The 25,079-nt window shown below is 33.1% G+C and overlaps 1 protein-coding gene across 7 annotated transcripts in view; it reads left to right on the top strand.

Moving 5' to 3' along the window:
* The window catches only part of ASCC3 (activating signal cointegrator 1 complex subunit 3), a 336,407-nt gene that overhangs the window by 240,466 nt on the left and 70,862 nt on the right, over positions 1-25,079 (top strand). For all 7 annotated transcript variants that reach the window (XM_038554805.1, XM_038554806.1, XM_038554808.1 and 4 more), the window contains 6 exons: positions 3,339-3,476; positions 3,554-3,674; positions 4,836-4,968; positions 8,390-8,515; positions 21,867-21,978; positions 22,174-22,308. In XM_038554805.1, the coding sequence (XP_038410733.1) occupies positions 3,339-3,476; positions 3,554-3,674; positions 4,836-4,968; positions 8,390-8,515; positions 21,867-21,978; positions 22,174-22,308 (765 nt within the window). The remainder of the gene's footprint in view (positions 1-3,338; positions 3,477-3,553; positions 3,675-4,835; positions 4,969-8,389; positions 8,516-21,866; positions 21,979-22,173; positions 22,309-25,079) is intronic.

Genomic DNA, 25,079 nt, shown 5'->3' with positions numbered 1-25,079 from the left:
TTCGTCCATCAGTGTTTTAATTTTCATAATTATTCTTATTAAAATTCTGTAGCAGCCTTTCTTAGCAAGAATTAAGCTGTAATGTCTTGAGACATCCATTGCATGTAGTAAGTGAACTTTTCTCTTAACCATATAGAACGGTACTATCTTTTGAAAAACTTAAAAAGAATGTAATTCAAATATTTTTTGTGGATTTAATTCCCTCATGGAACCAGGGTTGAGAGTATCTACTCTGTAGTATTCAAGATCACTGGATCTTTTAATTTGAAATATACTAGGTTGTGTAAATGAATTGAGTGTTACATTAGAGCTTTATTATTTTAGGTAAAAGATTAAATGTGATAGTCTTTGTAAAGTGTTAAGCACAATGCCTGACACACAATAAGTACTCAACAAATAATATGTATGACCAAATTTTAATCCTTCATTATCCTAAGTTTCTCAAAAATTTTGCTTGAATTACATCATGATCAGGATGAAACACTTTTAAGTATATAATCTAATGAGAAGTATATAGAATTTAATCAATAATTTATATTTTCAAAAAAAAAAAAAAAAATAATAATTTATATTTTCAAATTTAAACAAGCTGTACTGGTAGTATGTTATGCTTAATGACTGAGTAACATTACTATAAATTTTGCTTTTTTATGATGTTCAAATAACTCAGAATTCATCCACAGTAACTATGTAATAAATGAAGTTGTTTTTTGTAATTGTCCTCATGAGGATTTTAGGTCTTTGCCATTTCAGATAGGCAAATAGTTCTTTAATGCATTGATTTATGTGAAAGTGGGGGCAGGGAGAATGAGAAACAGCTTTCCCTGATGGGAAAGGACAGGATATTAATGCCTCACCAAACCTCCTGCCATAGGATTCTTTAGCTCTCCTATAGTAAATGTTACATTTTGAGGGGTATGATCGGCATTGCCATGGAGCACTATAAATTTTACAAGTTTGAAAGTTATACTGTTATTAAATTATAAAATTGAAAAAATAATCCCTGAAATTAATTGTCATGCAAGAATATCAGTACATTAATTCTTGATAGTTTAAATTGAAGATATTTATGCAGTGAACTATTGAACAAAAAAAAATGGATAATAGGCTGTCACTTGAGAATGGCTAACATATAATTTATGAGAAAACAAGCACCTTTCTTTATAGCAAACATTTGTAGTCAACTTACTTATCCTTTGCTAATCTTAAAGGTAAAGTGGATTTGTATTAATGCACTTCCATATTCTTGCTTAACAGTTTATAAAATGAGTATTCAGGAATATCAGGTGACCATACTGTAATTGTGAAGCATAACAAACTGTTTGTATACTGTGTTCAGTTCAGGGAAAGTTGATAACGTGTATATGGTTAAACTATTATTTTGTTTCTATGCAGTGGTTTTATACATTAAGAAGTATTAAGAAGGCAAATTTCATCTTCCTATTTTTTTTGGATTATTAGTGTAAAAACAACTTCTTCCCACATAAAAAAAAATTGGAAAATTTCTCTGACCATTGAAAATACAATGAGTAAGAAAGCAGTTGGAGTGCTTCATGTATGTGTGTATCGTCTTAGGCATTTTTGCTAAACTGCAGCAGCCAGCTGAAGTTTTGTGAGACTTTTGTGAGCTGTTATTGGTTTCTTCACAACCAAGAAAGTAAATATATTGCAAGTATATTTTTGTATATTATAGGCAGTTAATAGTGGAAGGAAAAAAAAAAGAAATGAGATCTGAAGACAAGATCGGTTTATACTATCTCAGTCTTCAGAAATATAAAAATTATACATGTACCCATTTTGAAGTTTATCCTCCGCTGTTGTTCACTGTTAGAATATGGTAGTTAAGCTATAGATATAGCTGAAATGTCATTCTTTTAACTGATCATATATTCTCAAGCCTTTTGATCTCTACATTACTCCCCTCGTGGAGTTGTCCAAAAAGAAGATCCCGATAGTGCATCTTGTGTCATCCTCTGCTTGAAGGACCAGTAGAGGTCCGTCATTAAACAGAAAGAGAGGGGATCCCTGCGTGGCGCAGCGGTTTAGCACCTGCCTTTGGCCCAGGGCGTGATCCTAGAGTCCTGAGATCGAGTCCCACATCAGGCTCCCTGCATGGAGCCTGCTTCTCCCTCTGCCTATGTCTCTGCCTCTCTCTGTGTGTGTCTCTAATGAATAAATAAATAAAATCTTTAAAATAAATAAATAAACAGAAAGAGATTAGGCTTTCTATTTAGTTTTTTACAGGGAGTAAGTTTTATAAGAAAATAAGATTTGCTTCTGTTGCCATAAAATCTGTGTTGCATTAAGTATTTTCCATGTAGAATAGAAAGTGATAGAATATTCAGAGATAATATAAGATACAAGTTTCAGGAATTCTTTAGACATATGAAAACTTAGTGAGCTAAACTGAGGCTGGAAATGAAATAACTGTACTACATAAATAGCTTAACAATACTCTAATAGATAAAGAACCATTACAAACCAATAAGAAAAAATACTATCATGTCCACTTAAAAAATGAAAAGATAATTTACTAAAAAATGCTAGTAAATATGAAAAGTATTTAACTGCACTGTTGATTAAAGAAATGAGAAGTAAACAAAAATATACCAGTTGATTTTTTTAAATAGAGAAGCAGAGGCTCAGAGAGGTTATATGACTTGCCCTGGGTCATTAAGTTCAGTGAGAAAGCCTAAATTTGAGTAATTCCTGACTGTTCAGTGGAATTATGACTGATTTTTTTCCATTAATTTTTTTGTCCATGTTTTTAAAATTTTTAGCACTGAGCCAAAAAGGTGGAAGGTTTTTCTATTATAGAGATGAACAAGACACTGAAAAATTTTAGGCAACATTATATCCTTTTTAATAGTTGTTACTCACTTAAGAAGATATTGCCATTTATCCACAGATTTTTTCCCTTGTTGTATGAGAATAAAATGGATGACATTAAACTTTAATTTATTTAGGATATACATTCTAACTATTCTTTTCCATTAATTCAACTTTAATCATAACTCTAGATAAGGTGTGTATATTTGTTTATGTAGCCTAAGAATCAAAAAAACAAAATTAGTCAAATATAATCTTAGTCTGAAAAAAAAATTTTTAAGATTTTATTCATTTATTCATGAGAGACACAAAGAGAGAGGCAGAGACATAGGCAGATGGAGAAGCAGGCTTCATGCAAGGAGCTCTATGTGGGACTCGATCCCAGAACCCCGGGATCATGCCCTAAGCCGAAGACAGATGCTCACCCGCTGAGCCACCCAGGCGTTCCTTAGTCTGAAAATTTTAAAGCTAATGAACCTACATCCTGTAATTGTGCTTTTTATTTGCAGATGGAGAACATCATTGGAACACTAAGAGATTCCAACCTGAAGCTGACACTTGCTTTTGGAATAGGAATGCATCATGCTGGACTACATGAGAGGGACCGAAAAACAGTAGAGGAGCTGTTTGTAAACTGCAAAGTTCAGGTATTTTATTTTTCATAAACAGATATTCAAATGTAACTTAATAGTTATGTTTTAGTTAAATTTATTTTATTTTCTAGGTTCTGATCGCTACAAGTACATTAGCATGGGGTGTAAACTTTCCAGCTCATTTAGTAATTATTAAGGGAACAGAATATTATGATGGAAAAACAAGACGTTATGTGGATTTTCCCATTACAGGTAATTTTTTTTAAATTTACAGATACATTAAGCTTCTATTTTAGCCTTAATCTGAATTTTCATGGATTGAATTGTAGAGATTGATCTCATTTGAACATATGATGAGCAAATTGTAAATTTTTGTTTCAACACAAATACTGTTCAAAGTACTGAGCTGTTTTATTTACTTTTACTTACCTAATTTGTTAATAAATTTCAAAAGCATAACTAATGGTTTCAAATTCACAAAAAGATAAAGAGTACTGGTTAGCAGCAATTAGCAACTTTATAAATTATAGTTAAACATTATACTATTTAAATCTGTTTCACTAGAAATACTTCATGGCACTTCTAGAACCAAAGGGTTTGTTGCTACGATTTATCCATAAACATTTCTATTAACGTATTTTAAAACTTGATAAAAGCATTGTCAGTAAGTTCTGAAGAGGGAAATATACTGTGTATATTTACACTCAGTGATTACATGTAAAATCTGTATTATTTCTAAATCATTTCTTACCTCAGAGATTGCTGCAGTATAAAAGAAAAAACATTTATACCTAAGTCGGAAGAGAGTAAGGCCTAAATGAACTCATGGGGTCCATTCCTAGAGAAAAATAATCAAATGAATCTGCTGAAGAGATTTACCCATATATGTCTTACTTTTTCATGTTTAATTAAAATAGTAATAACTTTTTTTTTTAGGATTTTATTTGAGAGAGAGCGCACAAACACACACACAGTTGGTGAGGCAAGGGAAAACGGAGAGAATCACAGGGAGACTCCATGCTAACCTTGGAGCCTAATGTGGGCCTCTGTCCCATTACCATGAAATCACACCCTGAACTGAAACCAAAAGTTGGACACTTAACCAACTGATCCACCTAGGGGCCCCTAGTAGTAACCCTTAAACAGCATTTTTAAGCATTTAACTGAAGGAACCTTATCATTCTTACTTTTCCAAACAGGAAGAGAGTCCGTTGTGGGGATTCAGTTTTCTATCATAATAAATCAATTAATTATTAGGGAACTCAACAGTAGATATCAGAGATAATATGTACACTCTTAATATATTCTATATCCTTTGTTATTTTGTTGTGTTGTCAAACCATGCTATAATCACTTAATATACCTTGTGCTATCTCCCACATTGTGTAATATCTCCTGTTCTCTTTTTTATAGATGTACTCCAGATGATGGGGCGTGCTGGGAGGCCTCAGTTTGATGACCAAGGCAAAGCTGTAATTCTGGTTCATGACATAAAGAAAGACTTTTACAAAAAATTTCTTTATGAACCTTTTCCAGTAGAGTCAAGGTAAATTTTGCTCTAAATTAACTTAAATGGATTCATGTCATAGCAAGTATTAATATTTATGTCATGATATTTGATTAGATAAAAAATCAGTAAAAGTTCTAGTTCAAAAGAATTATCTGAAATGAAACAATTATCACTAGAAGACAGAATTCAATTATAATTTCATTTTACAAAAACCTTTTAAAAGAAGCAGGTAGTTCAGGGTTGAATCACATGGACTCTGTAGCCAGGCAACCCAGGTTCATATTTGAGCTCTACTACTTACTTCCTTGATCTTCAGCAAGTCATTTGATTCCTCAGTGCCTTAGTGCACCTATTTGTAAAAGAAGATAATAGCAACACTAGCTATCTAATAGGTTACTTATAATGATCAAATATGTAGTATTTATAACAGTCTATCATAGTAAGCATTTAGTAAAGTTTTCATGTGTGTTTTTGTACTATCATTAATAAAGAAATATCCGAAATAAAGGGACTTGTAACGAATAATTTAGGTTACTGGTTTATTTCAGCCCAGTAACTACCCCTTTGACAAAGGCTTCCCTCATTTTCTTAGCAGAATATAGCATTTCTCCCTCAGATTTATATATTTTTCATTTAAAACATTATCACTTACTATCTTTTATCATCTTTTTTGAATATACTGTATTCTAACGGTAAAAGATAACACGTTTCTAATCGATAATGTAGTTATTGGAGTTCTTATTCTAAGTGCTAATGTTCATTTTTTTAAGTTTAGAAATACAAAAACATGGATGCAGTTAACACTGTGCTAAGAGAAAATTTATGTTAAGAGATATATATGTTATGTATTTATATAAGTATACATAGTAAGGCACATAATGTGTCTGAAAAGAAAACATGAATAATGATCTAAGTATCCATCTCAAAAATTTGGCAAAAAATTAACAAGTTGAACTCAAAAGAAAGGAGGAGAACGATAAGAGCAAGAATCAAAGAATTGAAACCAAATATACATTAGAAAAGCATCAACAAAGTCAAAAGTTGATTCTTTGAAAAGAAGAATGAAATCAATGAATCTTTAAATCTGATCAAAAAAGAGAGAGAATGAACAAAATAATATTAAGAATGAAAAGTTCACAAGCTTTAAAAAATATTATGAAAAACATCATGGAAATAATTTTAAAATTTAGATCAAATGATAAAATGAATTTTAAAAACTTACCAAACTGACATAAAAAGAAATAGAAAATCTAAATGGTCTGTTACTTATCAAAGCAATTGAATCTGAAATTTAAAATCTTTTCTCAAAGACATCTTCTGACTCACGTGCTTTACTAGTGAATTCTTCATAACATTAAGGATGAAATAACATCAGTCTTAAATGAACTTTCCCTAATAGTAGAGAAAATAAGACTATTTGCCAATTTATTTAATAAGATCAGAGTAGCTTTGACACCAAAACCTTATAAGAAATATACCAAAAAGCAAGATTAACAAACCTGTACTGGATATAGATATAGAAATCCTAAACAAAACATTAGCAAAGCAAATTATGTGTAATTTATTTCATAAATGTGAAGTTGATTTTTTATTTGAAAATAAATTACTATATGGAATATTACTCAGCCATCCAAAAATAATGAAATCTTGCCATTTGCAGTGATGCAGATGTAACTAGAGGATGTTATACTAAGCAAAATAACTCAATCAAAGAAAGACAGTTATTACCTGATTTCATGCATATGTAGAATTTAAGAAACAAAAGAGAGGATTATAGAGGAAGAGAGGAAAAAATTAAAACAAGACAAAGTCAGAGAGGGAGACAAACCATAAGAGACTCTTAATCATTTAAAAAAAGAGAGAGAGACTCTTAATCATAGGAAACAAACAGAGGGTTGCTAGAGGGGAGGAGATGGAGTTAACTGGGTGATGTACATTAAGGAGGGCACATGATGTAATGAGCTCTGGGTATTATATAAGACTGATGAATCACTAAACTCCATCTCTGAAACCAATAATATATTACATGTTAATTGAATTCAAATAAAATTTTAAAAAACAAAAACAAATTACTATAATTTACTACATTAGGAGAAAAATCATGTGATTATTTCATAGATTAAAAAAAAGAAGCATTTGAAAAAAAAAAAAAAAAAAAAAGAAGCATTTGAAAAAATTCCACACCCATCCATAATAAAAAACTCTTAGCAAATACGAATATAAGGAAATGTCCTTAATCAAGAGTAAATCCACTGTAAACATCATAGTTAATAATGAAATAATGAAAGTTTTCCCTTTGAGATAGGGAATGATACAGGAGTATTGTTCTCCCCACTTCCAGTAAGCATTGTGCTAGAAGCCCAAACTACTGCAATAAGGTAAGGAACAAATAAGAGCCAGAATATCCTTTTGAACAATGGTAGTGACTAAATAGCACAAAAGGAAGGCTTCTGGAGAACTAGTGATATTTGATCTTAGTGTTGGTTACGTAGGTCTCTTCACATTGTGAAAATTACTTGAGTTATACATGCATGATTTATGTAATTTTCTATATGTATATTTCAGTAGTTAACTAAAAATGTTAATTTTATACCTTAATATGACTATTATTAATATTTACCTGTCACAGAGTATTCCATAGTTTATATATTAACTTTTTATTAATGAACCTTTTGAAAGTTTCCTATTTTTTTCTTCTTACATATAATGTTGCATTGAAATAATTTGCTTTCCTACTTTCATCTATAAATGTTTTTCTGGCAGGATAGTGAAAAGTGAAACTGCTGGGTCATAGTAATCATTCAAATAGATAATATAAGTTGCTCTCTCAATTGACGATATAGATTTATGCTCTGCTACTGGTGAATTGAGAGTAATATAGAAACTTGTGTTGTTGTTTTTTTTAATCTCTCATTTTTTTTGCCATTTTCTCATGTTCTTAAAACATCCTTTGAAAAACCATTTTTAATACCTGCATATTTTCTCCCATGTATCATAATTTATTTAGCCTTTTGTTGTTGTTGGACACTGCTTCCTTTTTTTGCATTTTACATAATAAACTAAAATGAACGTTATGTTATGCTATTCTTTGCACACATCTGATCATCTTTGTATACCTTACAACATCCGGTATAATTAAATTTCATATGACTAGGAACTTAACACTCACTGAGTAAATGAAAGGAATATATATCTTTACTCTCTCCTGTCATCCCTTTCTTGCCAACTCTCTCTTCATTGGCCTCAATATTATTCCATACTAACTCCAGTATCCCATAAGTATACTCTTCCCTACTCTGTAAGTTATATCTTCTGTTGCCCACTCTTAACCTTTCTCCTCCTAGCTCTCATCTTCTCCTGAAAGTTACTGGCTACCTTCCATCAGCCTGCTATGTGAGATAAAATGTGTTTCGTTTAATGTTCATGTATGTTTCCCATGTCTTGTTCACTAATGTAGCTTATTGGGAGTGCTCTCTGACCATTTAAATGCGGAGATTGCTGGTGGTACCATTACATCTAAGCAAGATGCAATGGATTATATCACCTGGACCTACTTTTTCCGACGTCTTATCATGAACCCCAGGTAAGTGCTGAGCAACTGTATATCATGCTGTTTTGCACAGAAAGAAATTATATTTGAAAGTAATAATCCCTAAATTTCAGTACCTAACAAAAAAGTCAGAACTTTGGGCATTCTAGGCATATGAATTTTCCGAGAGAATCACATGATATCTCTGATATCACACTATATTATATTTGAAAATGAATAATGGTATGTATTATTACTTAGCTTATTTTAGTTAACTTAGGATATCCTTGAGGAGTTTGCTCTGTAGTTAGGGAGACAGGACACCTGAATTCATTAAGAAATGTGCTAAACTAAATGGTAGTTACTGCCTTAGGAACAGTTGGAATTTAAAGATGAGTGAGGCTTGTGAAGTTGTAGAGGGAAGACTTTGTGAGGTATTTGTAATGGTTAATAGGGACGCTGCAGGAAGAGATAAAATTAGGACAGTTGCGGTAGAATGTCTTTTACTTTCAGGCAGTTTAGAAGATCTTCATTCAGCACCTATTTGTCAAATGTTATATAGATTTTGAGGGTAAAAATTAGTGTACATTATCCCCTATCTTCAATGGCTGATCTTTTAATGTGGGTAAAGCTGTATAAATGATTACAGTATAAATCATAAGTGCTGTGATAGAACTGTATTAAGCCTATGAAAGTAAAATCTTCACAGAGAGATAATACTTCAACGAATTTTGAATCTGGAACAGGAGTAGAAAAGGTAAGAGGCCCAGAAATACTATATAGGCATAGGCCCTCATGGCTTGAAAGGACATTTGTAGAGTGCCAGGAAGTTTGATGTGGCCAGAGCTTGTCTTGAGTAGAAAGTGGTCCAAGCACCAGAGAGTAAATGGCCCATATGTCATGCTTAGGAGTTTACATCTGATCCTATTGGCAGCGGTGAGTTTTTAAACATGGTTTAACATTCCCCAAATTAAGGTTGGTTTTGTTTCAATCCTTATGACACTGTGGTAGGGAATGAGCTGGACTGAGGAGACATTTAAAGCAGGAAGACCAGTTAAGAAACTGTTTAATAAGAAAGGTGAATAGTACCTTAACAGTTGCAGAAGGAATGGAAGGAGGGCCAGAGATGGGGAACATTGCTGATATATTAGGAAATCTCAAGGCATTGTAAGGTCTTAAACAGAGAGATCATGATGCAGATGTTATTACCAAATCTTACCTGTTGGTACCTTAAGAAATTTGTTTCTTATTTCAGCCAACATTTGCACTCACATAGATAGGAATTTGAAAATATGGTGACATTTTTCTGTTTCCTCAACTCTGAGGGCCTCTGGATTAAATTCAAGATAATCGTTTGGAAATTTGACTGCAGGATTAGTGAGGTAGTCATCCAGGACTGCGACTTTACCATAGTAAATAGATCTCAAGATTAGAATTGTGGAAGGGTATACTAGGATACACTTTACATGTACTCTGGTCCAACCTTCTTGTCTGATACTGAAGAAAGGGCGATTGGAAACTTCAAGTGCCTTGCTCTGGATCCCAAAACTACTTTGACATAAAGCCAGGACTTAACATAAGTTTTCTGACTCAAGTCTTTTTTTAGAGGAACAAGTGGGTTGGGTGTGTAACTATAGATGTATTTCTTGTTCTTACATCATAAAAGATAGAAGCAATTAATATGGTGGAGTGAGATTTGAACATGGAATCAGAACACTAATTCCTGTTTAGCACTACCCTTTACTAACTGTTTAACTTGGAGTTACTTCACCTCTCAGCTTCCCTTTCTTCATGTAAAAGGCGAGTAATAGCCTGCCTCCCTCATAGGATCATGTTAAAAACCAAATACATGCGTTAAAGTTTGAGTTTTGTATTAATTATGAAGAACATAATTAATGTTGATTGGTAGGCTGTTATTCCTGTACTGCCTTTCAGTTGCTTTACTGGTCATACCACCCTGTAGAATCTAGCTTAGAGACTAAAAACCTAATCATTTGTCAGCTTTTCTGACTAGCAAACGGAATAATTCTCTGCATTCTTTAAACTGGTTCAAATTGGATTCAAAGTTAAATTAAGTTCCTTTGCAAATTAGAGTTCTTTCCTGAATCTACAGATACACTGAACTTTTTGAGTGTGTCTACTTTTCTTAAACTTAAAAAAAAAAAAGCAAATTTTAACTTCCAATGAGAAACAATTTGAGACTTTAAAAAAAATTACAAAATAATACAAATACTGTATATCCTGTACCCAGCTTCCTCAAATGTTAACATCTTACATGACCATAGGCACAGTTATCCAAACCAGAAAATTAACATTTAGGTAATACTATTACCTAATCTACAAACTTTATTCAGATTTTGTCAGTTGTCCCACTCATGTCCTTTTCTGTCCAGGATCCAATTTAGTATCCTGCATTGCATTTAGCTCTGTCTCCTTAATTCATGCTAATGTGTGACATTTCTTCAGTATTTGCCTACTAGAACCTTGACATGTTAGAAGAATACTGGCCAGGTGTTTTGCAGATTGTTCTTCAGTTTGGGTGTGACAGAAGTTTTCTCATCCCTAAATTTAAGTTTTGCCTTTTTTGGAAAGAATACTATACAAGTGATGTTGTGCTCTTCTTAGTGCATAACAGAGAGCTGCCCTCTATATTTAAAATACCACCTGAAAAAAATAAAATAAAATAAAATATCACCTGAATGTGAAAGGCCCCAAAATACACTATTCCACTTTGCTCTCTATCAAGTTAACAGTCTTTTCTCCAGCTGCCTGCTGAATGGTACCACATAAACTTCCCAACATTATTCCAAACCCACTGTGTCTAAAACTGAACTCATCATACATCAGTATCTTCCTGTAATCTTTTTCACTTTTGTTAATATTATCACTCTGCATCAGTTTACATTGACATCAAACTTCAAATTTGCTTTTATTTTTTTCTTCTCCCACTTTCTTAATTCTTCAACTGCTTAGCCTACTTTAGTCTGTCCCCAGTGTAGCCTAATTTGCCAACTGTCAGTACTGATCAGAAATTAAATATAATATATTAGAGATAGGAACTAAATAAGGTGTAATTAGTAGACGTAAAATGTGTTGTCTTCAAATGAGTGAGTAGGAGACTGTCCAGTGTTATATTTAACCATGAGAGTGAGATGAGCCAAAAGCACAGTTGAAGATACTGGTAAGAATAGGGGTCCTACCAAGAGGGAACTGGAATAGGCATCACTCTGTCGCTCTGGTTGCAAACTACATTCTATTTAATACTGATGTGAGAAAAATCCACCTGCAACTCTAATAAACAGTATTAATTAGTGACAGAACAAGTAGTTTGGGGGAGGTTAGCACAGTGGACAAAAACAAAATCTTGAGAGCATGTACTTCTATTGAGCCTCTGAGCCAGGGGACTTCTTGGGTATTGACAGTTTAGGTTATATCCTGCTCATATGATTGTAGTCCATGTAAATACTGACTGTTCTGTAGTTCACATTACCTCATCTACTTTTACCCAATGGCCATCTGTGGTAGGGGGAAATTCTAGCAATGGGAGTCAAAGGATACATTAGCTTAAGGCACTTGGTTGTTGTGGCAGCTATTTTCCTGCCCTCTTGCTGCCCCAAATAAAATCTAGATATCCCCCAACTAACACCACAAAAGGAGACATTAACCCATACCATCCCTAGGTAAGGGGTTCCTCTCACTTTCGTGCTTTTGCTGTCACTCTTTGGCCTGCCTACAGTGCCCTTTCCAGCCTTTTAGCCATCTAAGTTCTAACAGTCTTAAAAGTCTATTCATATATTGATAAATGTACTTAAGTTAATTTTCAGGAGGTGATGGTCTAATTTGCTCTCAACTATTCTCATCAAAGTTGCTAGTTTCTTTAAAGTAATCACCTGAACATATTTTGAGATACCAAGACTGTCATTATTATCCTCAAGTAGAAACCTGTGCCCAGAGCTATTGCCATGTGAATTAATCAGTCCAGAATAGGTATAGCAATAAGTTTCTTTGAAGGACTATGATACATTTTTCACAGAGAGAGAATAAGCAATCCTAAAAATTTGTGTGGAATCACAAAAGACCTCAAATAGCCACAGCAGAACTGAAAACAAAGCTGGAGGCATCACGCTTCCTAATTTTAAACTATATTACAAAGCTAGAGTAATCAAAATAGTATGGTATTGGCTAAAAACAGACATGTAGATCAATGGAACAGAACAGACAGCCCAATAATAAGCCCACACATATATGTTCAGTTTACTCAAAGGAACCAAGAATATGTGATAGAGAAAGGATAATCTCTTTAATAAATGACATTGGGAAAGCTGGATATTCACATGCCAAAGAATAAAACTGCACCCATATATTTTACTGTGCACAAAAATCAGCTTAAAAGACTTGAAAGTAAAACCTGAAACCATAAAACTGCTAAAAGACATAGAAGATAATGCCCTTGATATTGATCTTAGTGATGATTTTTTAGATTTTACACTGAAAGCAAAGGCAATAAAAGCAAAAATAAACAAGTAGGACTACATCAAACTAAAATGCTTCTACACAGTAAAGGAAACTGGTAAAATGACCTACTAAATGAGAGAAAATATTTACAAATATATATCTGATTAGAGGCTAATATCCAAAATATATAAGGAATTCATACAACTCAATAGAAAAATAACCATCTGATTTAAAAATGAGCTAAGGATTTGAAGATATTTTTATAAAGAAGACATACAGATGGTCAGTAGGTACATGAAAAGGTATTCAACGTCACTAATCTCCAGGGAAATCAAAATCAAAACCAGGCTAAGATGTCATCTTACACCTTTAGGATGGCTATTATCAAAAAGATAAGAAATAAGTGTTTGTGAAGATGTGGAGAAAGGGGAACCCTTGTGCGCTATTGGTTGAGAATGATAATTGGTTCAGCCACTATGGAAAACAATATGAAGGTCCCACTAAAACTGAAAAATAGAACTACCACATGATCCAGCAATTTTACTGCTGAGTATTTATCCAAAGAATATGAAATCATTATATCAAAAAGATATCTGCACTCCCATGTTCATTGCAGTACTATTTACAGTAACTAACACATAGAAACAACCTAAGTGTCCATCAGTGGAGCAACAGATAAAGACCTGATACATACATACATACATACACACACACACACACACTGAAATATTATTCACCAAAAAAAAAAGAAGGAGGAGGAGGGGGAGGGGGAGGAGAAGGAGGAGGAGATCATCTTGTCATTTGCAACAATATGGATGGACCTGGAGGGCATTAATGCTAATAAGTTAAATAAGTCAAGCAGAGAAAGACAGATACTGTATGTTGTCACTTATATGTGGATTTTACCAACAACAGCAAAAAACTCATAGATACAGAAAAGAGATCAATGGGTAGGATGGGCATAATGGGTAAAGGAGGTCAAAAAGTACAAACTTCCAGTTATAAGATAAATAATCCTGGGAATCTAATGTAGCATGATGATTATAGTCGATACTGTATTATATATTTGAAAGTCGATGAAAGAATGGAGCTTAAAAGTTCTCATCACAAGAAAAAAGTTTATAACAATGTAAGGTGATTGTTGTTGACTAGACAAATGTGGTAATCATTTCACAATGTAAACATAAATCATTGTTACATGTCAATTATGTCTCAAATGGGCAGGAAAAAGCTATGATCAGCAACTGTGTTAGGTTCTGTTGGAAAGCAGTAGCAACATAATAGTCTCAAGTCTCAAAAATCATAGAATTGCCTTAAAATGGTGAGGTAGAAGCATTTAAAAAACAATCTATATTCTTTAATTCAGTCCAACATTTATTTAGTGCCTTCTATGTGTCAGGTACTATTCTAGGCATTTTAAAGATATAATAGTAAATAAAAAACTTTCTCCTTTCATGGCACTTTTATTCTTTTAGCAGAGATAATGAGTTTAAAAATCATGCTGATACGAATCCTAACTCCAATGAAATCACCTCACACCTGTCAGAATAGCTAAAATTAACAACACAGGAAAGAACAGATGTTGGTGTGGATTTAGAGAAAGAGAAACCCTCTTACACTGTTGGTGGGGATGCAGACTGGTGCATCCACTCTGGAAAACAGTATGGAGATTCCTCAATAAAGTTAAAAATAGAATTAACCAATAATCCAGCAATTGCACTACAATGTTACAACATATTTACCCAAAGGATGCAAAAATACAGATTTGAAAGGGTACGTGCACCCTGATGTTTATAGCAGTGTTATCAATAACCAAATTATAGAAAGATGCCAAGTGTCTATCAACTGATGATAAAGAAGTGGTATGTGTATATATGTGTATACACGTGCACATGCATACACATTGGAATATTAGCCATCAAAAGTTCTGCACCTAAAACTAATATTACAGTGTTTGTTAACTAACTGGAATTTAAATAAAAACTTGAAAAAGAAAAAATATATATATTAGAAGGTTATGAGTGCTTTGAAAAAAAGAACACAGTACTGAAGACCAGGATGCCAAGAGGGTGGAGTGGGAGGATTATTGTATTAAAAACGGAGTCAGAGTGGGCCTAATTAAAGGTGCTGAAGAGGGGAATTAGAAGATACTAGTCATAGGTTACAAACTTCCAGTTATAGGATAAATGCTATAATCTACAGCATAGTGATTATAGTTAATAATACTGTTACTATTTTTTTAAAAAAAGAGGTACTGGGATCCCTGGGTGGCGCAGCGGTTTGGCGCCTGCCTTTGGCCCAGGGCGCGATCCTGGAGACCCGGGATCGAATCCCACGTCGGGCTCCCGGTGCATGGAGCCTGCTTCTCCCTCTGCCTGTGTCTCTGCCTCTCTCTCTCTCTGTGACTGTCATAAATAAATAAAAAAAAAAAAAATTGTAAAAAATAAAAAAATAAAAATAAAAAAAAATAAAAAAAGAGGTACTGACTTTTGAACAAAGACTTAAAGGCATGAGAAATTTGACCACATGAATAGCTAAGGAAAACATTTCAGACGAAGAGAACAGGAGAGGTTCTAAGAAACCTATGTCTGGTGTATTCAAGGCCTGGAAAGGAGAAGTTGTAGGTGATGCAGAATGAATGAGGGGTAGACAGTAGCAGTAGATGAGGGACATGGAGTTAGGTGTAGTACCAGTCATGGTACCCTCCGGTACCTGAGAGACTATGGTAAGACTTTGGCTTTCATTATTAGTGATATAAGAACCATTGTGAGGGTTTGAGTAGAGGACTGATAACATCTATTTGTAATATAAGTCTGGCCAATTATAATCATAAATGTTAAAAATAATTTAAACTTACCTGTTGAAAGACACATTCTCATACTGAATTATTTTAAATCCAGCTAAACATGATTTGCAAGAAACATCAAAGTGATATAGAAAAGTTGAAAGTTAAGGATTGAAAGAAGATATGAAGAACAATAACAAAGAGAAAGCAGTTGCAGAATTAAAATCAGACAGGATGAAATTCAAGGCAAAGAAAGACTACAAAAGGCAAAGAAGAATAATAGTTCATATTGGTAGCAGGCACAATCACAAAATAGTTATAGTAGTTTCCAAATTTTTAGGTGACTAAACATAGCATCAAAATATAGAAAGCAAAAACTGATAGAAATTCAAAATGTTAACTAAATTACAATCATGTTGAGAGATTTGAATACATCTTTGTTGAAAATCAGCATGGTAAAGAGATATTTTACCTTGTAAATACAGGGTTTGAATAACAGTATCTTTGAATATGTGTATCTTTGTATTTCTTGCCCCCAAAAGAATAAGCCTATTTGCAAACACTCATCAAAATTTATTTATAAAAATGTACCATATACTAGACCACAAAGAACAACTCAGTGTATTTCAAAACATAGAGATCATAAGGCTACATTCCCAGTATATATAACGCAGTAATACCAGAAAGAAACAAGAAAAAGGATGGCAAAGGCAATCTCCTTGTTTGAGATTTAACTATTCTTATTATAGTGGAAGGTGAAAATTTATTTTAAATTTTATGTAGACTAGAGCTATAAAAAAATAGAAGTGTAATATAACAAAGCCAATGAATTTCAGTCAAAGCACAATCCCAACAAGTATTCATATCTTTAGAGTATCTACAAGATTCCATGAATCCTGGGAAACAAAATAAGCATCCATCTCTAGGAACTAGATGAACATTAACAAAAACAAAAATATGAAAAAGGAATTTATAAAAGTAAAATTGAAATTAATAAAGTGAAAAACAACATACACTAATGTTATTTATTGCCTACTACATTTGAGTTACAGTTTTAAGAGCCTAACTCATTTAGTATTACTCTGATCCCCATTTTATAGAGGAAGGAACTGAAGCACAGGGAGATTGAGCATCACACAGCTCCTGAGTGGCAGAGACAGCACTGGAATTCAGACACTCTGGCTCCAAGGGCCACAGTCTTCCCTCACCAGGCTCACTATCGGGTCTAGAGCCCACATATCCACAGTCCCTCTCCACTTCTCCTTCCAGTGCAATGCTGGAAAATGTGTTCTTTATGGAAACCATACCATACAAATTTTGAATGTGTAACATTTTTGTTCATCTGATGCAAAAAAAAAAAAAGAAGTCAGTTTTAATATCTATACCTTTACATCTGGAATAAAATGAGAACATGTGCCTAAATCAATTTTAATGATTTATGTATTTTATTTAGCCTGCCATAGTGACGCTCTACAATTTTCTTTCTGATTGGCCCTTGATTTTATCTTTTTATTATTGTCTGTGTTAAAATCACCCTTTCTATCTGGAAGCAAAGATAAAGGCACAAGATTCAGGAAATTGGCAAATTTTTCCTACTTGTTTTTAGATCTTTTTAGAAGTTTTAAGGAAGCTAAAATCATTGTCCCAAATGAGTGGCTTATATTATGTGTAATTTTAATTTATCCTTAATATTCCCTATTATTTAGTGTTGTTTTTTGGGTTGTATGGGAGAGGCATATATACATGCATGTGTGTGCTATAAGTAGAAATTGAGGTTTATTTAAAATAGAAAAGACAAAAAGCATTTTCAAAATACCATCATACATAGATAATAAATATGATCCAATTCTCCAGCGACCTTCATTTAATCATACTACTGTAAGGTACCCCCACCACATCACTACCAAAAGTAGAACTTATGTTGACAAAGATCCTGCCACTGTCCCTGGATTGTTGTCTACGTGTGTGCATGATATGTATGTATATGCAAATATATGCACATGCACATAAAGATAAATTTTATATGTATAAACATATATGTAGACACACATTAATGTGTTCAAATGTATATAAACACATGTACTGGTGCATCATGAAATATAATATATTCCAAATTGAGTTCTGGATTCAATTTGTATGTTCAATTTTACTCTCTATTTTCCCCTGAGAAAGCTTTTAAACATTTCTGGGACAAAAAATGTTGTGGTAGTTTCAGCTGTCCCTGCAACCACTTTCATTATTTGTGTCATTATTACTGCTGCATAATCTGAACATAAAAAAACATGGTGCTGTAACAAATGACTTCCCAGTACTGACAGTTATAGCTGCAGCATTTCAAGACTGATGAAAAATTTCCCAGCAAGATCTCTGGCCAGGTTTACAATAACTAAACAGGAAATGGCTGCCACTATTCACATTAAATCCAGACTGTTTGGTGTAACTTTATCTATGTTTTCGATTATAATAAAATCTCTTTCATTCTCAACCAGCAAAATTTCATCCTTATTAAGGTTGGAAAAAGATAATTTGAGGCTTCATGTGAGGTATTCCTGTTTGTCCTTTGATAAGATCTTTTAAAAGATATGTTTTTTAAGTTGTTTTACTTTTGGATTGTTTAAATTTAATGAACTTTGTAAATTTTTATGAGAGGGAGAGGTTTGTTATGACTTTTTCCCAATGGACTGCTAATAGAAGTTAGCTTGTCTAGCCCATGTGCTAGATGCTGTCAGTATCAAACTGCCTTTGACTTTCACACCTCCCAGGGGACTAGTAATTGTTGTGTTCAAACAGCCTGTAATTGTGATCCCGCTGGCTTTCTCAGTACGCTTCTGGCTATTAGAATCATTAAACAACTCAGCACCTGTTAACAGCATTGTAAATATTCAACCCTGCTTGTGTGCAGGTTGAGTCCAATATAGAGAAATCTTACAGAGCTCAGCCTCATAAATTAGAGCTTCTGACAAGTCAATTATTGTGAAACTGGGTTTCTCTATGAAATAAATGAAATAGCATGCTGACAAAAAGGTAGGCTGTCTGTTTATGGCAGAGAGAAGATAATGACTTGATGATCCAATGCAGTGAACATGAAACTACATTGTATCCTTTAGCTATAATTAAGCAGTTGTGTAATATTTCTGTTTTAATAACCAAGTAAATTATAAATTTTGTACTGTGGAGAGTGCAACATGAAAACAGACCTTTTTACTTAGCCGTTGCTTGCTTTTTCAAGTTAATAAAGTGATTATTGAAATCAATGATATATAATGTTTTAAGCTAAATGCTTATAATTATTTAGGCTAGAAATTACCCAGTGACTGAAAAGTTCACGCAGTAGAAGCAAAGGCCATATAATGCTAATGAAGATCATGTAAATATAAACTCCATTGTTTATTCACAGAAAAGTGTCAGAATATATTATCTCTCAAAATTTTATGTGAGCTAAACAATAATTTCATTTACATTTAGTTTATTTTACGGTGTCTAATAAATTATATATCTAAGATGTAGCAGATCTTTTATAAAAATTTGACAATGTTTTAAGTAACAGTTCAAATATTAGCATAGAAGAGTAGTACAAATCAGCAAAGTTACAGCACAACAAAAATTATGCATTTTAGTATTTGTGTTGGGTATATAGAAGATTTTTAATGATTGAGATTTTCCTATTATATTCTTGAGTGAAATATTTAACCTGGCATTTTCTATTTTTAAAAGTTAACATTTATATATGCCAGGATACCTGAAGAAAACAATTTAGTATTTATTTTTTTAATTCTAGATTACCCCCAGATTGCATAAGGATAAAAGTATTGATACTGAATAAATTGAATGTCAATTCAATTACTTAAATTTTTGCATTTCTCTCCTCAGACTTGAAGATATATCTTCAAGTTTAAGTTATTCTGATAAATGTTAATTTTTAACAAGTTAGATTATGTATAATGTACTCATCAAATAATCCCCCCCAAAAAAATGTACTCATCAAATAATTAATTGTAATCTCAGACATAATTTTAGTTGTTTTCTCTTTTGCAATTTATTTTAAATGTATAAGAACTATTTATTCTGATTAAGGCTACAAATTAGTCTTAAAAACTTCCCAGGAATTTAGACAAACGTTAGAAAAAGTACTAGCCCATCAAAATATACCTTGTAAATACATAAAAATGATTAAAATAAATATTAAGAAAAATTTATAATTTTTGAAGGACAGTTTTTATCATAGGTGGTTTTCCATATCATTTGTAAATATACTAAATTTGTTAAAGGAAAAAATGGTAAAATTGTCATTCAGTTATATTTATTGGGTAATGGCTTATAGTTGGTAGCAGCATCCATGAGATTCTTTTTTCAAATGGCCTAGTAAGTTTCTAGACAACTATGATATTTTAATTTTTTTGTTTTTCATGGCAATGTTATTTTCATAATGTCTTCCTTCTGTAATTTTAATTGCATAAAGAATTTCTTGATTCTTGCATGAGAAATTCAACTACTTATTCAGTTCCTAGGCACAATTTCACTTTTTTTTTTCAATTTAGGAATAATTTTATCAACTATATATTAATACACACAGCTGAAAATGGTATTGGAAAATCTATAGATTTAGCAAGCCAAAAAAATATGAAATAAAAAAATAAACACTTCTGTTGTAAGAGGTTTGGCTGATAAATTCCATTTGTTGGGAAAAAAATGAAAAACAATAAGTATTACTAATAATTTGGAATGGCTTTAGAGATCTCTTTTATGGGGCATTGAATATCCAGAATTTTTATTTTCACTTTCTACAACAGAATACATTATTCTAACTATAACTCTTTTTAGTCATTTTTCAGATAAAGGAAATATTTTCTAATGGTTTCTAATGCTAGTTTTTTCACTTTATATTCCTGGTTAGATAAAAGTTTGTACATTTCATTTAAATTAACAACAGCACTAGTTTCAATACTTATTTATCTGTTCACTTATAAATATTGCTCTATTTTAGTCTGTGACAAGAACTTTTCCAGGAAAGGCAATAACTTCTCTGCAGATTAAGATTAAAAAGTAAACCATTTCTCTTCTTTTCTACTGAAAGTATATCGTGCCATCTTTAAGTCCTACTTGTAATTTTAAATAAATGTTTACCACCAAATCTTTCTCTTTGAAAAAAGAAAAAAGGAATCACCACACTGGATGGGCTGTGGTTTCCTTCAGGCCTCTCCCATTTGTGATTGTTAACACTTTCTTCCCAGACTGTGAATATCCCCTTTCTAGTCCTGTGCAGAGGTACAACCCTTGTGCTAGGGTTTCAGTGATGGATCTGTTCTGAGGTCACTTTACACTTCTGTTACTTGATGTGGATGGAGATGGGACGTGTAATTCTCTAGGCTGACCAGGGTATAGGATTCGCCACCAAGAATTAGAGACCTGCCGTGACATAGGGACAATCTGTCACCCTTCGAACCTGTTCCCTAACAATCTTAAATATTTGGCAAGACAGTTTTGGAGTTAGAAGGAGGAGCATTCAGGTGAATTGCATGTCCTTCAGCCTTTTACTCAAAATATACAGAGCTGAACCTATGTGTCTTTTGTGTCTAGAACCTATGTGTCAATGCTTTATTATTAGCTTGATGATGTCCCTTCAGATATTTAGGGTGACATGTAGTTATTAAGCATTTGGAGAACAATAAATGACTAAATTCCTTAAAAGAATTTATCTACTACCCACATCAATGTTCTTTGAGTTTTACAAAATTACTGAGGATGGGTTTCTGTATATAAAAGGGAATTATATGTTTATATTTAATATGCTTCTGTTTCTAAATCTAGTATATACATTTAGTTTGCTGTAGGTGTATAAAGTAAAGTTATGCCAGTTTTAACACTGGAAAGTTAGTATCTTTTTTAATGTGATGCTGAATTTTATCTACTTAATCTAACACATTCGTAATGTATTGTCATTGTTCATTGGTGTCAACAAATGTTGATGGGAATTTTGATCTGTAACATGAAACTGGTAGTTGCATTTTTTTTACTTTTTTGCCATAAATGTAATTGTTCTTTGAAATTCTGGAAATGATAAGATATTGATAAGAAAGAATTGATAAGATAGAATGATAAGAAATTGAAATGCTAATTTTAATAGAAAATATCTTGAAACAAATAATAAACTTGTTTGTTTTCTAGCTACTACAATTTGAGTGATGTGAGCCATGATTCTGTGAACAAATTTCTATCCAGTCTGGTTGAGAAGTCTCTAGTTGAATTGGAACATTCCTACTGTATTGAAATTGGAGAGGTATGACTCAGTCATATACGTTCCAAGTGAAAAGATTGCCCAGCTTTTTAACAGTAGGGCTTTTGTTCTAATGATAACCAAAAATTTTAACAAAATTGTTGCAAAAGTAACCTGCAATAAGAACTATTAATTTTATGAATGCCTGTGCTTCTATTGTACTTTTTATTTGTCATTTTATCTTTCTTTTTGAAATAGGATAATCGGAGCATTGAACCTCTGACATATGGCCGAATTGCTTCTTACTACTATTTGAAGCACCAAACAGTTAAAATGTTCAAAGAGCGTTTGAAACCTGAATGTGGTACCGAAGAATTGCTTTCAATTTTGAGTGTAAGTTTCATGACATTATTGCACTGCTTTTTAATATAAAGAGATTATATCTTATATATTTCATACCTTCTCTTTTAATTTGGGTCTTAAATTGCTGCCAGCCAGTGCCTCTAGAAATTGGGCAGAAACTATTCATAAAGTCTTTTCCTCTGTTAAACAAGATCACTACAGAACAACATATTTGGACCATGTTTCCCACATAATTTATTATCCAAACTTGGATACTTCTGAGAATGGAATGGGTCACTATTAATATGTAAGACAGGATAATAGGTATAAACTGCGCTAGCCTTAGCAGCCAGATGATCTCCCTATACTTCAATATAATAACTTCTATGAATTATAATTGAAAGCTTTCCTGGGATCCCCGAGTGGCGCAGCGGTTTGGCACCTGCCTTTGGCCCAGGTCACGATCCTGGAGACCCGGGATCGAATCCCACGTCGGGCTCCCGGTGCATGGAGCCTGCTTCTCCCTCTGCCTGTGTCTCTGCCTCTCTCTCTCTCTCTCTCTCTGTATGACTATCATAAATAAATAAAAATTTTAAAAAAATAATCTTTAAAAAAAGAAAGCTTTCCTTATTGCTTCTTTTGAGTCAGTCTTGTTGAATCCATAATGTTCCTGAAGTTCCTTTACATAAGGACTTTACTTAAGTTCTCTTAGAATTAACTAATGCCAAAAAAACTGTTCAACTCTCTCTCCTTTCCCCTTTCCAAAATAACAACACAACCAGATTTATCCCATGGCCAAAAAAAACTATATATTGTTTAGTTTTGGTTTTTGGCCAAGAAGCTTAGAACTAAATTTTCTATTGAAGTTAAAATTACTATTAGAAGTATTTTCTTCATCTCCCTCTCAGCATACTGTATGTGCATTTTTGTCTTTGTTGAGTTTAAATATAATTTCCCACAAAACTTTGCTAGTGCATTAGTCAAGGCATATGTTATAAATGAATACTATATATTATCTTACACCTCAGCTACATTGATGTTATTTTTAAAGAGTTAAGAACCATTGGACTATAAATATCTCTAAGGTCCTTCTCTTATATGTCCACTGATTCTGAGGTAGTTCACTTACTTATTAGCTTTTTTCTTACCTCTTTTGTTTATCATTCTCAATAGGCTTCAATACCTCATTCACAGTTTCCAATTTTTCAGTGTTCTTCCTTTGAGAAACTGGTGTGTAAATTTTGAGTGCAGCCTAGAGCCAACTACAATGCAGTGAGTCAGAAAATAATTTATTAATGAATTGATAGATGGATGAATCCTATATTCATCAGTTTTCTGTTGTTTGCTCTCTAGAAAAGAGTACAGAATGAAGTATATGAGGCAGCTATCAAAATTTTTTTATAAAAGTAAAAATTCATTTCTGAAATGAGTATAAAAAATAAGAATTGCTTTTAGATCGCTAAGAATGAGGTTTTTATTATTTCCTAGTTGGAGATTCATAAAAACATGATTTGTCTGGATGGAAGACAGGAAAATAATGGTTAATTAATATGGGCAAGTATCTTAAACTAATATCTGTTAGATTTAAGAATATAATTTTCCTTTCATATTCTCCTCCCTTGATGTATTTATCTAATCTCATATTTAAAAGTATATGCCTACCTTGGAAACACATGTAATAATATTAACTAACACCTTTGAGCACTTTTTATGTGCTAAAGCACTATTCTAGGAACTTTACATCAATAAATTCATTTAATCCTAACAATAACCATTCATTTTATATTGATAACATCCCATTATTATTCCCACTTTACAGGTTAACTAATGTCTCTAAGGTTGCACAGTAAGTGAATGCTTTGCAGTCTAGCAGCCAAGTATGAGTTCTTTTTTTTTTTTTTTTGTATATTTTTTATTGGAGTTCAATTTGCCAACATATAGCATAACACCCAGTGCTCATCCCGTCAAGTGCCCCTTCAGTGCCTGTCACCCAGTCACCCCAACCCCCCGCCCGCCTCCCCTACCCCTACCCCCTACAACGAACCCCTTGTTCGTTCCCAGAGTTGGGAGTCTCTGATGTTTGTCACCCTCTCTGATATTTCCCACTCATTTTCTCTCCGTTCCCCTTTATTCCCTCCCTTTCACTATTTTTTATATTCCCGAATGAATGAGACCATATAATGTTTGTCCTTCTCCAGTTGACTTACTTCACTCAGCATAATACCCTCCAGTTCCATCCACGTGGAAGCAAATGGTGGGTATTTGTCGTTTCTAATGGCTGAGTAATAGTCCATTGTATACATAGACCACATCTTCTTTATCCATTCATCTTTCGATGGACACCGAGGCTCCTTCCACAGTTTGGCTATTGTGGACATTGCTGCTATAAACATTGGGGTGCAGGTGATATGGCGTTTCACTGCATCTGTATCTTTGGGGTAAATCCCCAGCAGTGCAATTACTGGGTCATAGGACAGTTCTATTTTTAACTCTTTGAGGACCCTCCACACAGTTTTCCAGAGTGGCTGCACCAGTTCACACTCCCACCAACAGTGCAAGAGGGTTCCCCTTTCTCCACATCCTCACCAGCATTTGTTGTTTCCTGTCTTGTTAATTTTCACCATTCTCACTGAGGTGAGGTGGTATTGTGGTTTTGATTTGTATTTCCCTGATAGCAAGCGATGTAGACATTTTCTCATGTGCTTGTTGTCCGAGTCAGTGTCTTCTTTGGTGAAATTTCTGTTCATGTCTTTTGCCCATTTCATGATTGGATTGTTTGTTTCTTTGCTGTTGAGTTTAATAAGTTCTTTATAGATCTTGCA

This window comes from Canis lupus, chromosome 12 (genome assembly GCF_011100685.1).
Source record: "Canis lupus familiaris isolate Mischka breed German Shepherd chromosome 12, alternate assembly UU_Cfam_GSD_1.0, whole genome shotgun sequence".
NCBI classification, from domain to species: domain Eukaryota; kingdom Metazoa; phylum Chordata; class Mammalia; order Carnivora; family Canidae; genus Canis; species Canis lupus.
This window is presented reverse-complemented; position numbering and strand designations above follow the sequence as displayed.